The sequence below is a fragment of the Carettochelys insculpta genome, chromosome 11 (assembly GCF_033958435.1).
Source record: "Carettochelys insculpta isolate YL-2023 chromosome 11, ASM3395843v1, whole genome shotgun sequence".
In the NCBI taxonomy this organism is placed as follows: domain Eukaryota; kingdom Metazoa; phylum Chordata; order Testudines; family Carettochelyidae; genus Carettochelys; species Carettochelys insculpta.
In genome coordinates this window covers 20,763,225-20,779,384 of record NC_134147.1, presented here as the reverse complement: position 1 = coordinate 20,779,384, position 16,160 = coordinate 20,763,225, and the positions used below count along the sequence as shown (strand labels likewise).

The 16,160-nt window shown below is 59.9% G+C and overlaps 1 protein-coding gene across 1 annotated transcript; it reads right to left on the bottom strand.

The window, feature by feature from the left end:
* Positions 1 to 7,317: 7,317 nt before the first annotated feature.
* Positions 7,318 to 11,136, bottom strand: TMEM151A (transmembrane protein 151A). The gene is given in 3 exon segments (XM_075005378.1): positions 7,318 to 7,994; positions 7,996 to 9,273; positions 10,895 to 11,136. Coding segments are annotated over 3 exon segments (1,377 nt in total). The 5' UTR covers positions 10,955 to 11,136; the 3' UTR covers positions 7,318 to 7,955.
* Between the last annotated feature and the right edge of the window lie 5,024 nt (positions 11,137 to 16,160).

Genomic DNA, 16,160 nt, shown 5'->3' with positions numbered 1-16,160 from the left:
CGTGAAAAAGCAAAGTTATTTTAAAACGTTCATGCACATAAGCAAGCCTCTTGCCACAAGGGTCGGCAAAGCACTTGAGCAAAGGGGAAAATATGCTGACTTAAAGAGGGGGTGAAGTGCCTAAACCTTGGTGCGGGGGGAGGCTTCAAGCCCTTTTTGGACTTGGACTCTGTGTGTGTATGAGTTAAGCACGTGCTTCTTTGGCTGAATGAGGGCTGTTGTGGCAAAACAGAACATCCATATACTGTTTTCTTTGGTCCATTCTTCACAGGACTTTTGCCAGGTACTTGAGCAATCTCAGCAGAAGAAATTTCCTGGGACGAGTGGTGAATTTGCTCAGGGAAGTTATAAAGAAAGTGAGATGTTAACAATTGCTGCATGGGTTGTTGGTGCGCACACACCCGTGCGCGTGTATGCAAAATTAAATTGGGTTGGCAAATCAATTTAAGAAGCATCAAGGGTAGCAAATTAGTCCTCAAATGTTTGTGCTAATGGTATGTAAGTAGGTGGACTATCAAGATAATTCCGGTAGGTGCACAATAATGCAGCTTTTGCGTTATTTATGGTGGTTGGAATGGTGGGTTCTTTTGAAAATGGATGTATACAACATGCTGCAAATCCAAAAGGACTTTAAGCACCAAAGTTGGAAAATTAAGGTTTGATTTGACCGAGCAACCCGCATCTGTTGGCCTCTTCAATAGGCTTCAAATGTATAAGTTAAAAAAATAAATAAAAAGCAAGCTGGGTCAGCAGAGCTTGGAGCTGACCTGGTTGACTAGAGGCAAAAGGAGAAACCTTCCTTTTAGCATGAATATTCTGGGGTATGTTGTAAGTGAGAGGGAGAAATTTAGGCTGGAGTCTCCCCTGTGCCACAACTCAGGGGGCATTGCTGTGTTTTTATCTATCCAGCACAGCACTAACTTGCAATGTAGGAACAGATACACTCATATGTGATTATAATTTTTTCCCCAGAGTTCCTAGCAGATGGGTTTCCTCCACCCCACCTTGGGAGGGCCTTAACTCCAGAAATTCATGGGAGCCCTTTCCCAAGGGCTGGTCAGAACTGGCTCCCCTTTCTGCTGCCCCTGCTTTGAAATGGTGATGTAATTTGTCACGTATTTATCCATGGAAATTGTTCATTGCATCTGTTTTGCAGGAAGACCCTGGTTTTAGCTGGTTCTTTTGAACAGAGATAACTGGAGGATCTAGAAATTAATGACCCCAAAATCAAGAAAATTAGTCAGCTTCTCAGATAAAACTAAGGAGTTTTGGCTTAGATCAGGGGCCTCAGACTCGATTTACTTTCAGACCAGTACCAGTCCAGCACCACCCCCCAGTAATGCAGTGGGGCTAGAGTGGTTTCCAGCTTCTATCGCTGCATCATTGCCAACAAGTCGCAGGGGCCTGGGGCGGTGAAGCGCTGAGTCATCCTGTCCAGGCTTGGCTTAGCCTGTGCGGGGGGTGTGGGGGGGGGGCTTGAGAGAAGGGGTGTGATGGGGGGAACAGAGCAGGGGCAGGAAGAGGTGGGGCGAGAGTGGTGCAGGAGCTGGACTGGAGGGGGAAAGTTACGGACACCCCCCCCACCAGGGCTGCAGGGACTGGTTCCAGCAGGCACATGTGGGCTGGCTGCAAGTTTGAGATCCCTGGCCAAGATCCTCAAGTTGGGTATTGTGGCACTCAATTCTCATTGAAATAAAGGGGAAATGGGGTGTCAGTGCCTTTGAGGGTCTGGGCCTTCCTGCCTCCTGGTGCTGGACTGCTTTGCCCAGGCACACTGCTTTCTGTTTCCAGGGGATAAGCAACTCTGACTGCCCACAACTGTCGCAAGTATATTTACCCTGTGTTCTGGCAATTCACCAGGTGCGACTGAATTACTACGTGGCCCTCGCCAGGCACTCATCTCAAGGTACGTTTTGAAGGTAAAAGCGGGAGGAGGACTCCAGGTGTGCGATTTAAATGCTTGTTCAGCAGAGGTGGCAGAAGCGTCGCTCAGATCTAAGCATTTAGTCCTCCATGGTTTCTGGCTTAGCTCAACCATTGCTCTGACCCAGCATGGCCATCCTTATGTTCTTAGATGCTTTGTCCATCTTGCACAGCAGGAGTTTACTAAGGGCATTTACTTGTGACCCACGGGGCTCACCCACCTGCAGGGTCTTGAAGGTTGTTTCTGTGATGATGCTGGAGAAGGTATTTCTTTGGGACAATCCAGATTGTGTACAAAGAATGCACACGCAGTCGTGGCTCGCTGCACAAATAGGAAACCGTCTCCTAGCTCAGTCCGCCGTGCTTCTTTTCTCAGCATCCAGTCTGTTCCCAGAGCCCCCTCTTTGCTTTTGTTCGGGGGCGGGGCCAGGCTGGCCGGCCTTGGCTGACTACTGCCTTCTCTGTTGTTCTGGTGGGTTGCCGCTGTCCCTGTTCTCACATCAAAACCCGATTCCTCTCCCCAGTGAAACCTCTCTGCCCTCAGAGCTCAGCTCCTCCCTGGCCTGTGCTTTGGGCACTGGCTCCTATTGTTTCCACTATCTTACTCCAAAAGGAGCTTACATGCTTCTGCTGTTTATCCTGATTGAAAGGCAGCTGTCACACCCACCAGCATCACCTAGGCTTCAGCCAGCCTCCAGCACAGCCGCATACAAGTGGTGTAGCACATGCCAGCCGATTTGTTATGACTTCCCTCACTGAGTGGGAGAGACAACATCACTCAGCTGGGAGAAAGGTTCCCTTTGCGTTTCAAAACCAAATACCCAAGGAGCTTCTCTTGAAGGAAGAGGGGATGGAGCTGGTACGCCAGGGACCATCACTTACATCTGCCCCCTCCCCAGCGCACTTTCGTCTCCTGAGTCTGTAGCGGGGGTCTGACCTTAACGAGCCAGTGGACAGGCTCTGCTGGAAGGCAGGCACATGGGCCGCATGGCCCGCCAAGAGCTGTAGAGAACCTGGATGCAGAGTAGAATCCCCCAGGTTAGTTTCCCAGGTCCTGCAAGCAGTAGGGAGATGGGAACCAGGCTGTGCCCCCGCACCCCGATTGCTGGCTCTCTGCCACTCTGGAAGCCAAGAAACTGGCCAGCCCTGGTGTGCTGGTCAGTTTCCCGGCTCCCGCCCCCCACACCAAGGTGCTCAAAAATTTGAGTTATGCAGGGGTTGCAGGAAGGCAACCCCCCCATGTAACTCAAGGGTTTACTGTATTCTGGCCCCAAGCAACCCCTCTCCTTACCCCAGAGACACCCCCAGAACAGCTCAGTCCTTCTGGTGGAAATGAGGGCACCTCTTCTTTTAAAACTCCTGCTTGCTGTGCTCCCGAAGGAAGTTTGGTTTTACTTTGTACTATTGCATGGGGAGAAGGAGAGTTGGGGGGAGGCTTGAAGCCCAGCATTTTACTGACCCCTTGGAGGGAAGGGGGCCTGAGGAGAAACCTAGGGGAGGAGAGGGGCAAATATGGAGCTTCTAACGACACCCAAATGCAGTTAGACACCACCTGCCTGAGGCGGAGGGGTCTGATTTAGGTTGTTTGCCAGCTGGATCTGAGGCTGCAGAGCTAATATGAGGCCTCATTTCAACACCCAGCACTCTTGCCTAGGGGTTGTGAAAGAGTTGCTGTCTTGGGTCAGGGCAGAATCCTGCAGGGCTGCTAGAGGAGTTCTGCCAGGTTTGGCCGAACGGGGGCGGTGGGGGGGGGGACAGTCAGCTGGAGCCAAAGGCATGAGCAAAGCTGTGCCAGGCCCCAGTCCAGCAGCACCTGTCCTGCCACCTTTGCTCGCCAGCCACTGACTGAGGGGGGGGCTGCTCTGTTTGGTTGTGTGAGAGCCAATGCACTTGTCTTGCACTACATTCTCATTGTCCTGCAGTCTGATGCACCTGCGACACGACGCACCTGGCTGCGGGGGGGGACAGCAGCCCTGCAAGCGAACTGGCTCGAGAAATATGGGCCTCCGCGGCGGTGACTAAGTGCACTAAACTCAAGCGTGGTAGCTGACTTGAGGCGCTGAGGACAAGCCACAAGAGGAGTTGAGAGAGAGAGAGACCCCTTGTTAGTGCCAGTTATGCCGGGGGGTGGGGAGGTCAGTCCTAATTCATATTTTCACTCATGTTCCCAATGACAAGTACACAGCGCATCAGTCAGGAAACCGAGGTGCTAGTCTCAGCTCTGCCACTGACTCACTGTGGCCTTGGGCAGCTCACTTACACCTGTACATAGATGTCCAGTCTGTAAAATGGGCATGTTTATCCTGTGGACTCTCACAGTCCATTTCTCCCTTGGGGTGCTGGAGTGGGCTCATCTCTTCCTCCTCCTTAGAGTTATTTGCAATCGCTAGAGGAAAAGTGCAATATGGCTCATTTCGTCTTGCCTAGCCATGCCCCACTCACAGGATGTTTGCCTGATTAACAGTAAAACAAGAGCTGCTCTGGAGCAAGCCTGTGCTTGAAGGCACTTACATGTGCTTCATCCATCACAGTGGGGGGGGGGCTGAACCTGCCCCCCGTTCCCCTAATCCAAGAGCGTGCAGGCTGCAGATGATTAGCCCACTCAGGATGGAGGAATAGCCTGTAAAGGGCCATGCCTCGCTCAGAGGGGTGTCCATCAGAGGGGATGCCCCAGCACCCTCATCCCTGCACCAACACCCATCCCAGTGTTGTCCTCAGGCGCTGACACAACGCACCCATGTGAGGAGTCAGGTTCCAGCCCTACCAGCAGCAGGCATAGGCAGCCTCAGCTACCAACAGGTGAGGGGCCTAACCTGGGATCCTGCCCCAGCCTTCAGCAGAGAGGAGAGTGATCACTGTCCCTGAACCACACCCAGGGCTCGGGAGGGGGCACTGGGCTGCAGGCAGCAGGGTAAGGGCTTGGTGCGGTGGGGGCACTAGGCTGCAGGGAGCAGCCTAGGGTGGTGGGGAGGTGAGCGACTCAGTGAAGCCCCCTGTGATGTTTCGCTCTGTGGTGGCCTTGTTCTGTCCAAGCACAGGTGAGTTTCTGGCGTGAGCTGACTTGAGTTTGGGGAGTGGGTCCCTTCCATTTAGAGGAATAAAGGCTGCCCCCCCCCCCCGCCCACACACACCAGGCTCGGCGCCAGGAGCTCCTGCTGGCCCATCAGGCTCTGGGCTGAGGCACAAGCTGCCTCTGTTCTATTCCATCCTCTGCCAGTAATGGCACTTTAATGTCTCTGGCTCACTTATCGTTGGCCCTCCGAGGTATTCATCATCCCAGCCCAGCGTGGCCACTTTGTCTCCTCTGGCCAAGTGCCAGGCCAGCATCGGCTGGAGGGCTGCCCGTTCCCTGAGGAGGCCAGGTCAGATGCCTTGCCTCTGTGCACATGCCCAGCCTGCCAAAGGATCCTCCAGTTGTCATCAGAGAGGGTGCCAGCAGCTACGGAACATCAGAGCCCAGGAACTGGTTGGGGGCAGGCCGGGGCCAGGGATTCCCACCACCACGAGTGATGGCATGGAAGAATGTGATCCAGAGGAGCATCCAGCCATGAGAGGAGGGGCCTGAGCAGGTGAGAGGTGAGTCCCACCTGCTTGGGGGAGCTGGCTAGGATACTGACAGTGATAGTGTGAAACACCCGTGGTTCCCATGGGCCTGGCATAGTCCTGCCCCAGCATGCATGGGAGTACGGTGCAGCCCCTACCCATCCTGCCCGCCTCTGGTGCCAGGGCTGCCCGAGTGGGCCAGTGCGTCTTGAGCCGCCAGGACACGGGCAATGCCGCTGGGTAACAGGGCCAGGAGCCGGTTTGCAGCAGAGACCAATGGGCAGTTGAGAGGGAAGATTGACAGCTCAGGGAGCTGACACATCGCGGAACTCCTATCCCACAACACCTTCCACCAGCTGCAGCCCGGGCAGGCATCAGGGCAACAAAGTGGGCAAGAGATTTTAACCTGGAGCCGCTCCCTGCTAGGGGGCACTCGTTGTTGGCGCCACCCCATCTCTGGGGCTGGGACTGGGGCATAAGATCTCAGCCCAGCTCTCCAGCGGCCCAGCCTGTGGTCATTAACTGGCCCCCTCACTGGCGCTGAGGCTGGTTGGCTGCACAGGCCCCCTCGTGGGGGCATTAGAAGTGCAGGGGCGAGAGGTTCTTGGGGGACTCTTCAGGTGAACTCCAGGTGAACCTGTGGCAGGTTTTAGGGGTATAACGTGCACCATCCAGCCGAGAATGCGGTGCTGTGTTTCCCTCTGGGGGTTGAGAGCTGGGGCTGCTGGGTTTTTAGTGAGTTCAAATGGCTGGGGGCTGAGTACCAGGACTCCAGCGTTCAACTCCCGACTGCCCTAGCATGGGTGAGCTGGTTCCTCCCTCCAGTGCTCCATCCTAGACAGGCTGAAGCCAGCAGGACTGGGGCCAGGAGTGCTTGGGGACAAGCATGGTCTGGGCAGGAAGGGGGAAGCCATCGGCTTTGACCTGGCTCAGCTGGGGTTTGATTTGGGCTCTGACCTGCTTGTTCTGCATGGCCCCTGCAGCCCGTGCCCTGGGAAAGCAGGTCCTGGGCCCCACCACACAAGCATGGGAGCTCCAGCTGCACCTGCATCTGTGAGTGGTTCAATAAACATGTTTGCAGCAGCAGCCGTTGTCTGTCGCCATCACTGTGTGGGCCTGGAGGGCTGACCCCTGTGCTGCAGGGCTGTGGTAGGGGCGCTGTGCGGCAGGGCAGGGGCGCAGGAGGGGACACATGTCCCTCACAGTCAGTGCTGTCCTCAAGTTGGAGTCCCGTGGGCAAGCTCAGGGCTGGGCTAGCAGGGACCACAGGCTGGCAGTATGAGACAGTGGCAGGGCTGCCCTGCCTTATCCGCTGGCTCCATCTGCCCTGGTCAGGGCAGGGCAACTCATGCCTCCAGCCCCCATAGGCAAAGCACTTGGTGGTAACTGAGCCTGTCTGCTCCTGCCAGGGTGGTGCCTGCTCGCTCCAGGACTGGGAGATGGCACCTTCCTGCAGGCCCTAGCTGGCCCTGCCCATCCTGCACAGAGCTGAGGACCAGCTGCCGCTGGGGTGGGGCACAAGGACTGTTCCTACCCCCTTCATCCAGGGCAGGGTGCAGTGGGTAGGGCGGGGGGGTCCCTGGCCCCATGCAGAGCTCAGCTCATTAGGACTGGCGCCACCTGCATTGCCCCCACGTCTGGGCTTAGCTCCTGCCCCTCCACCCCCCACAGAGCCAGACTCACCCTCTCCAACCGACACCGAGCACGGCTCATCCCCCTACAACAAGAGGTCGCAGGCACAGCAGAGCTGTCCCCTCCAACCAGGGGCAGCAGGGGGGCCAGCCAGGCAGCTCGGTTCAGCCCCTCCAGAAGCCAGCAGGGCAGCCACACACACGGACGCTGCTGTGGGTTTGTGTCACTTTATTCGCTGCCACACTCATGCCAGCCAGGCCTGCCCGGGCATGCACGCTTTAACCGCCCCCCACCCCGTGCCACAGCCTCAGGCCCCCCATGCCAGGGGAGAGGGAGTGCCAGGGTGGAACAGATACTTTGGGTGAGGGTTAGGAGGAAATTAAGCTACCCTGCAACCTCACTCTCCCATGGGGGGTCCCACGGCATCCGGTTAGGGCAGTCCCAGACACATCCAAGGGAAGCCCCACCCCCGCCTGCAAATCTGGCACACCTGGGAAAGGCTGCCCAGGCCCTAGGCTCCCGTACGCCCTGTGCACAGCTCTGTCAATGTCCTAGGCTCAGTCTAACCTCAGGAGTCTAATTCCACCCACAGCAGCCGAGATCAGAATCCAGCCCTGACCCCACCGCCCTCAGCGAGTGACTGGATCGACCTGGGACAGCTGAGATCACATCCAGGTTCGGTTCTGAAACAGCCCCCCGTTGTTCTAACTCGAGCAGGGTCTGCGTGCCAGGAGCACCGTATCCCCAGGGAGGGCGTGTACACGTTACCTGGGGGGCGGGGGTGGGGGTAGCTGAGTTGTTTTTCCCCTGGCTCTAGGCACGCGTGGTCCATCCGGGTTCCGGACCGTGCCCGGAGTTCATAGAGGGGTCCCCCCAACTGTGCCCGGGGTGCTCTGCGGCGGGCCCCCCCTCCCCCCGGCGCATGATGAGCACCGGAAAGTAGAGGGCATCGTGGTAGCAGGGCGGGCTCCCCAGGGGCTGCCTCTCTGCCCCGCCCCCGCTCAGGCTGCGGAAGATGCTGCGGCCCAGCGAGAAGCGGCTGCGGCTGAAGGGCAGGCGGGCATAGAGGGCCCGGGTGCTGCAGGAGGGGAGCGAGTTGCTGCTCAGCGTGCGGCGGCAGCGCTGCCAGCCCCGGAGGTAGGCGCCACCTGCCAGGAGAGGGTCCATCAGCACCGCCTCCGAGTAGCTGGGCACCAGCTGGCGGTTGGAGCAGATGTGCCACTCCAGCTCCGTCATGTCCACCGTGGCCACACGGGGGATGGGGCGCCCGGAGCCAGAGGGCTCCAAGGAGCCGGGCCCGTCCTCAGTACCAAAGAGCTTCTCCACGTGGTAGTGGACGTTGGCCGTGCGGTACCCGGCCAGCACCCGCAGCGGCCAGGACAGAAGCGCCAGGGAGGCTGCCCAGAAGACCCAGTGCCGGGCGAACCAGGGTGGGCGGCCGGGCTCGGGGAAGACCATCAGCTGCTCCTGGAAGTTGACATCCTGCAGCCGCATGCCCTCGCGGGCCTCCAGGTAGTCGTCCAGCCCCTCGTTCTGGCTGAAGAAACGTGCCCGCTGGGCCAGGTAGGCCGCCTCGGCCCGAGCGCTGGCAAAGCTGAAGCACTTGGTGAAGCGCAGGCGGGTGGCCGGGTGCTCAGCCAGGCCCAGCAGCTCCTTGGAGACGTCACGCACGCCGTGGGCCGTGTAGTCGAAGTGGCTCTCGGCCACGTGGGTGTTGACCCGCTCGTGGTACACCTGTGTGGTGGTGTAGGCGTCGCCGTTGCGGTAGCGCGTCACCTGGCGCGTCCGGCGGATGTAGTGATAGCTCACCGCCTTCCACCACACGCAGGGCGCTGCCTGCTGCATGTGCTGGACCAGCTGATGCACGCTGGCCGTGCTGGCCCGGGGCTGGCGCTGGGCCTGGGCAAAGCGGTGCCAGCACTCTACCAGGTAGAGGAGGTAGAGCAGGGCCAGGAAGGCCAGCGGGATGTACAGATAGCCGTCGGAGCAGGGGCTGGCGTGATAGATGGTGGAGGTGCCACGGGCTGCCCCATCAAAGGCCAGGCGAGTGACAGTGGAGAGGTGGCACCAGGCCACGGCGCCGAAGCAGCCGAACATCAGCAAGGTGAGCAACAAGCACCGCCAGTGTGACTCACGCCACAGGGAGCTGCTCAGGGACTGCTTGAGGGGGCGCTGCTGCTCCGGGGGGGGAGAGAGACAGTTAGTGGGGAAAGGCCCCGCGTCCTATTCCCTGCCCCCAAGCCAAGCAAGTCCCTCTGCCCTGCGGCTGGAGCAGAGCTGATGTCCCACTTTCCAGCCTCCCAGGCCAGCCAGACCCTGAGAAACCAGATCAGAGCTGCTACCCCTAGAGGGGAAGGGCCCCCCCGTCCCATAGCCTGTCCTCCAACCAGGGAGCTGGCTGCCACGCCACATCCCACAGGAGGAGTCCATTGGTCGGAAAGGGGTGGGCTGCACCTCTATTGGATGGAGGTACAAAAGCACCTCACAGCTCTGACTCAGCACAAGGACCCAGATTTGAATCCTACTGGTGCCAGGCTTGGGCCATGTGGCCACTCTGGCTGCAGCTGGCCAGGCTGCCTAAGAGGAACAACAGCCTTGGTGTGACACAACCCAGCATCCCTAGGGAAGGGGATTCACAACCAGGTGCAGACCAGGTCCACCAGGCATGGTCCTGCATGGACAGCAAGGCCCCTCTCCAGGCCAATTCCCAGCTCTGCCTGCAGAGAGCATCTAACCTACCTCCGCTGGCACTTCCACTCCCCAGCTTCTCACCAGCGCCAGGCAAAGCGCCAAAACCAAATGGACTCTGGGACGCAGGGCTAGGGCTGCAGATGCAGCAACACCAATGAGCTCCCGGGGGGCGGGGAGGGGGGGAAGGCTCATGAAGACAAACTAACCACCAGACTCTCTCCCCCCCCCCACCCTACACCTGCGTGTACAACCCCAGCGCCCTGGCTCCCAGCCCCACTGCTCTGGCCATTTCATCCCACCCCGAGCAGGGGAGAGAGCTCAGCAGTCCTCCATCCCCGGGATCCTCCACCCCCATAGACCCCACCTGCCTCCCAGGCTCAAGGCAGAACGCAGGAGTGCTGGTTCTCACCTCCTCCAGCTGCTCTAGCACCCTGGCCAGCCCTGGCGTGCAGACCAGGCCCCAGGAGCCGGGCTCCCAAGTCCCCCACCCCCATTTTCTAACCCCTGCCCCCACCCAACCTCCCAGAGCTGGGAGAGGAGGGATGGGCCCACAGGGCAGTGGGTCGGGGCTGGGATGAGAACAGGGCTGAACCAGCCCAGCCAGAACGAGCCCGCAGGCCTCCCTCCCTCATCCCCCCCGCTCGGGCGTGGCCCCTGCAGCGCTGGGGGGGGGGGGGGGCAACCGGCCAAACGAGCGTTCCCCTCCCCCCACCCCGTCCGGTCCAGCCCCAACCCCCCCCCCCATTGCCAGACCCACCCGGGGCCCGATCCACCCCCTCAACACCCCCTCCAGCCCCAGCCCGCCACGCCGCCGCCAGCCCCAGCCGCTCTGCTGCAATGCAGCGCTCGGCACCGGACCCGCCTCCGAGCCACGGCCCCGACAGCAGCCGCCACCCCCGGGGCCCCCCGGCCCGCTCCAGCCCGTCACCCCCCACCCCCGCCCTGTAACCAGTCACCGCAGCGCCGGGCCGGGGGGCGGAGCGGGGGGTCCCGGACATCCCGCGTCCCACAGCCCCGCCCCGCCCCGCCCCGCCAGAGCAGCGCTGCCCCCAGCCGGCCGGGCCCATCGCGGGGGGTGGGGTCCCGGCTTGGGCCCTGCGCTCACCTCCTCCCGCTGCGGGTCCCCCGCGGGGCCCGGGCCGGGCAGCGCCCCCCCGCCGAGCATGGCGCTGCTGGCTGGGGGCTGCGGCAGCCGGGGGCGCGGGCACCATGGCGGGGTCAGCGCCCCCCGGCCGGACCGCGGAGCTGCCGCCCCGCCTGGTGCATCCTGCGCGCCCCGCTCCGAGTGCTCCGTGCGCCTGCTCCGCCTCCCCCGCCGGTGCCTGGCCCGGCCCTGCCCTGCCCTGCCCTGCCCGCGCGCCGCCTCCAGCCTGCCCCGGGCCCGGCTCCCTGCCCGCGCTGCGCCCACTTCAGGCCCTGCCCCTGGGCCCCCAGCTCCCCCCCCGTACACCCTGCAGCGTCCCCCTGCCACCAGCACACAGCCCCCCATGTACCCCCGTGCCCCCCGCCACCCACACAGACCCCCCCAACAACCCCCGCCGTACCACCCAGTGTAGAGCCCCCCATGTACCCCCGTGCCCCCCGCCACCCACACAGACCCCCCACACCCCTAATAACCCCCGCCTTACCACCCAGTGCAGAGGCCCCATGGACCCCCACCACAAGCACAGCTCCCCCCCATGTACCCCAGCCCCCCCCCCCGCTACTAGTGTAGAGCCCCCACCCGTGCTGCTTCCTGGCACCAACACAGAGCCCCCCAGGCACCGCCAGTGGCCCTCCCTACTACCCAGCGCAAGAACCCCCATACACCTCCTGTGCTCCCCAGTGCCCCTCTCCCTGCCACACAGCCCAGGGCCCTGATGGCCCACGTACCTCTAGGGCCTCCTGTGCCCTCACACCCACTCCTGCACCCAATGCCCCCACCCTCCCTCAGCTCCCACCCCACACTGCACTCTCCTGCCCCAGACCCATTGTGCTCCCCCTCCAAACACCCACAGCTACCAGGCACCTGCGCCCCTGGAGCCCTTGTGCCATGTGACAACCTGCTCCTGTGCAACCACCTCACCCCCACCCCCTACACCACGGCCCAAGCAACTCCACTGCCACCTTGGCCCACCTCCAAGCCCAGGTGTTCACACTACCTGCCCCTGTGCTGCAACCCCCCCATGCCCTGCACCCAGTGCTACCCGCATGTGCCCCCTGCACCCCCCCACACCTCCTGACACTGCACCCAGTCTTACCTGCACCCCCCACACCTCACCCCCCCCAATACCTCCTGGCACTGCACCATTCCCATTCCCTGCATCCAGTACTACCTGTACCCCCCCACCTCCTGACACTGCACCCCCATGCCCTGCACCCAGTGCTACCCACATGTGCCCCCTGCACCCCCCCACACCTCCTGACACTGCACCCAGTCTTACCTGCACCCCCCACACCTCACCCCCCCCAATACCTCCTGGCACTGCACCATTCCCATTCCCTGCATCCAGTACTACCTGTACCCCCCCACCTCCTGACACTGCACCCCCATGCCCTGCACCCAGTGCTACCTGCACCCCCATACCTCCTGACACTGCACCCCCCACATGCCCTGGACCCAATGCTACCTGCACCCCTCCACACTTCCTGACACTGCACCCTCCGTGCCCTGCACCCAGTGCTACCTGCACTCCCACACCTCACCCCCTGCACACCCCCACACTTCCTGACACTGCACCCTCCATGCCCTGCACCCAGTGCTACCTGCACCCCCACACCTCACCCCCTGCACCCCCCCACACCTCCTGACACTGCACCCTGCCATGCCCTGTACCCAGTGTTAACTGCAAGTGCCACCTGCACCCCCTTGTCTCACTCTCCAGTCTACCCACATGTCCCTGATTGTCCCTTTGCCCTCAGCCCAAGAGACATCTTGCAACCAGCATTGGGCCTCCTTCTCCTGCCAACCTGCCTCCCTGGGACCAACCCCACTCCCTCCCTGCTCCCCCTCAGCTGCTGCAACCGCCACAGCCCTTGCCCCTCTAGTCAGTGCCCTTCAGAGTGCCAGGGGTCTTGGTGCTGCTTTGCCAAAGTCCTTCAGTGCCTCCTCCCCCTGCCTATGATCCCTTAGCTGTACCAGTCTGCCCAAGAACTCCCACAACATTTTTTCATTTTTTCATTTCTGGATGATTCAGAGGCCTCAGAAAAACAGCTGTGTGAAGGTATAAACTTCTGATGAATGACTATCCTGAGGATGTTGATGTTAACCTCGTTGGGGAAATGAAGCACTTCCATGCTCATAGCAAACAAAGTCACTCACATCAAGCCATTTATGCTACCAGGAACTGTATACCTTTCTCAGAGAGCTGGAAGGGACCCTCAGAGGTCATCAGGTCCAGTCCCTCCACTCACAGCAAAACCTATCACCAACCCTAGCAGATTTTTTTTAATCTATTTGCCACAGACCTCTAAATGGTCTGCCCCAGGACTGGGCTCACAAGCCTGTGTTTAGCAGGCTAATGCTCAAACCACTGCGCTAGTCAGCAGCCAAACTGAAGTTCTCTTGGCTTTCCCTAACATAGAAGCACTACTGCAGCTCTTCTTGAATCTAATGGTAACAAATTGCTCAGGATAAAGGTCATTTCTGTAGTTGACAAAGATCAAGCCTGAACTGTGGACAACGGCGCTGCAAGCAAAGCAGTCCGCACGAAGCCTTTCGTGCACAGAAAGCGATAACCTTTGCAGCTTATCATTTGCTGACATCATCGATGGCTTTGCTCTCAAAAAAAATCACAAAAGTCTTTTAAATGTTACGTTGGGTGCAGAACATACACGTGCATGTTGGGTTGCCTCTTCCATGCAGTAAGCACTAAACCCGGGGTGGACAATAATTTTTGATGGAGGTCCAAGATGTTGGTAAGTGGTGAAGGGCTGCACTTTTCTCTGGAGGGGGTGTGGGCTCTGAGATGGAGGCTGAGTGCAGAAAGGAGCTTGGGGTTGCAGCACTGGGGTGCAGGAGGGGATGTGGAGCCTGGGAAGTAGTCTGGGCGAAGGACAGGGCTGTGACTTGGGGCAGGGCATTGGGGTGGATGAGTGCAGAAAAGGAGGCTGACCTGGAAGAGGAGTGTAGAAGGGGGTGAAGTGGCTGGGAGGGAATTGGGGTGTGGTGCCAGAGGCAGGCTGTGGTCAGTAGCCACTTACCTAGCAGTTCTCGGCCGGCAGCTCACGCAGCCTACCTGCAGACCAGCACGCTGGCTGGTCCATGTGGCTCTGTGTGCTGCTGGCACTGCTGCCTATGAGAATAGAAAACTTTATTCTCATTGTTCTTTCTGTTAGAATAATACACATTTTAGGTCTCTTAAATTTGACGTACTTTAGGGCCGCAGCATGTCTTAATCCAGCCCTGAATTCAAGAGGAGAAGGGGGAAACAGGTTGGACCTGCCTGGTCCAGCACCCTTGGGACCTGTCCTGTCTCAAATAAGGGGATTTGACCGAGCAGGAGAGGTCCTCTGCAGAAGCCCCAAGTCTCCACTGCCTTGATTCTGGCCTTGGCCAGCCCCCCTCCATCACCAGCCCCAGCCTGGCTACCATGAGCTGCAGCCCTGCTGCCAGCCCCAGTACCACTGCTGCGGTTTCCAGCCCTGTTGCTGCTGGCCAGGGGCTCCAGCCCCAGCCCCAGCCCCAGCGCTGCAGGCTCTGGCCTTGGCTGTGGCTCTGGCCCTGCTGCTGCGGGCTTTGGCCACGACCCTGGCCCTGCAGCCGGATGCTGACCCTGGCCAGGCTGCTGGACATCAGCCCTGCTACCATCATCTTCAGCCTGAGGCACTGTAGTCCAGTAACATTCATGGCCCTTCTGGACCACAGGTGTTGCCAGACCATAGAACCCTGGTTTTAGAGGTGCAACCTGTAGTAGTGAAGGGGACACAGTGCAGGGGAAAGGGGCACAAGAGGTGCAGCAGCTAGTAGTGAAGGGGGAACAGTGGCCTCGCACAGGAGAGAGGTGTAGAGCATAGGTGTGAAGGGGACACAGTGCAGAGCACGGGGCACAGGGGGTAGTAATGAACGGGGTGCACTGCAGGGGCTGGGGCACAGGAGGGAAGTGCAGGCATTGGGACAAAAGGGGCACAGTGAAGGGGGTGGGGAGTCTGTGAGGGATCAGGGGCAATTGGGTGGGGCACAATAACCACAGGGGCTTGGGACACCAACCTGCAAATACACCCAGGGCACCATTTTCCCTAAGGCAGCTCTGGGCTCAGCTGTCATGTTTTATTTTTTTGCTCAGTAAGTTACCTTGATCAGTCTGTTACCACGTGCATCCTACTTCTTATACTTCATAAAAACACTTTTCTTTATTATCAAACCCAGTGTGAGATAAGTGTTACGGGGCGGGGGGGAGGTATAGGGGTGCATACCTCTTTCATTGAAAAAGGAGGCAAACATCTTCATGAACTTTATTTGGGGGGTTGGTCCCTTTTGAGGGATCTGTTCTGAGGTGCTATCAAGTCCCAAGAGCTGAGCCCTTCCACAGCTGAGTTTCAGCTTCTGTGTAACTCCACTGGGGGGCTTTTACCTCAGCGTTGTGCCTTGGCTAGAAGGGGACAAAGCTTCTGGCCCAACAGGAGAGGGTGGTGGGGTGCCCCAGAGGGCAGGTAGGCAGGCTCAGTGGCATGATCCGCCCACCAGGTGACAGCCCTCTGTGATCCAACCCACCCCAGCATCTATGACTGTATGTGCTGTGGGGAGCAGCCTGCCTGCTAGTAGCCACTGACAGAGCAGGGAGCTACCACAGCACTTCTCAAACTGTGAGTCAGGCCCCCCAAGTGGGTTGCAACCCCGTTTGAATGGGTGCACCAGAGCTGGCATGAGACGTGCTGAGATCTGGGGCTGACGCCTGAGCCTTGCACGGAGATGCTCGGGGCTCAGCCCCCGCCCTGCACTGTGCCCTTTTGCTAGAGGAGAGGCTTTGCCTTTGCGTCCCGCCCTGCAGCCGGGCGTGGGCAGACTCGGGGTCACGCTGGGCTCTGGCTCTCTGAAGGGGGGTGCGGCGGAAGGAAGACTGAGTCCCCTGCTCTGGCATGCAGCATCCTGGCTGGCAGGAGCCGCCATGCACAGACGTGCAGGCTCCGCGGGGCAGCACCCTGTTGCAGCCCCGCCCCCACCGCGTGCCCCTTCCCACCTGTCCACCGCCCCCCCCACCGCCGTAGAACCCCGTCGGCCACAAATCCGCATGCGCAGCAGTCGACTGCTACACATCCCGCCTTCCAACTTTTCATTGGACCCAGAGTACTGGATTGATACCCCCTAGCCCAATCAGCATCGCGCGTCGTCCAATTCACGTGGGCCGGCGGCCAATCGGAGCCGGGGGGCGTGTGGCCGGGGACGTGGCCGC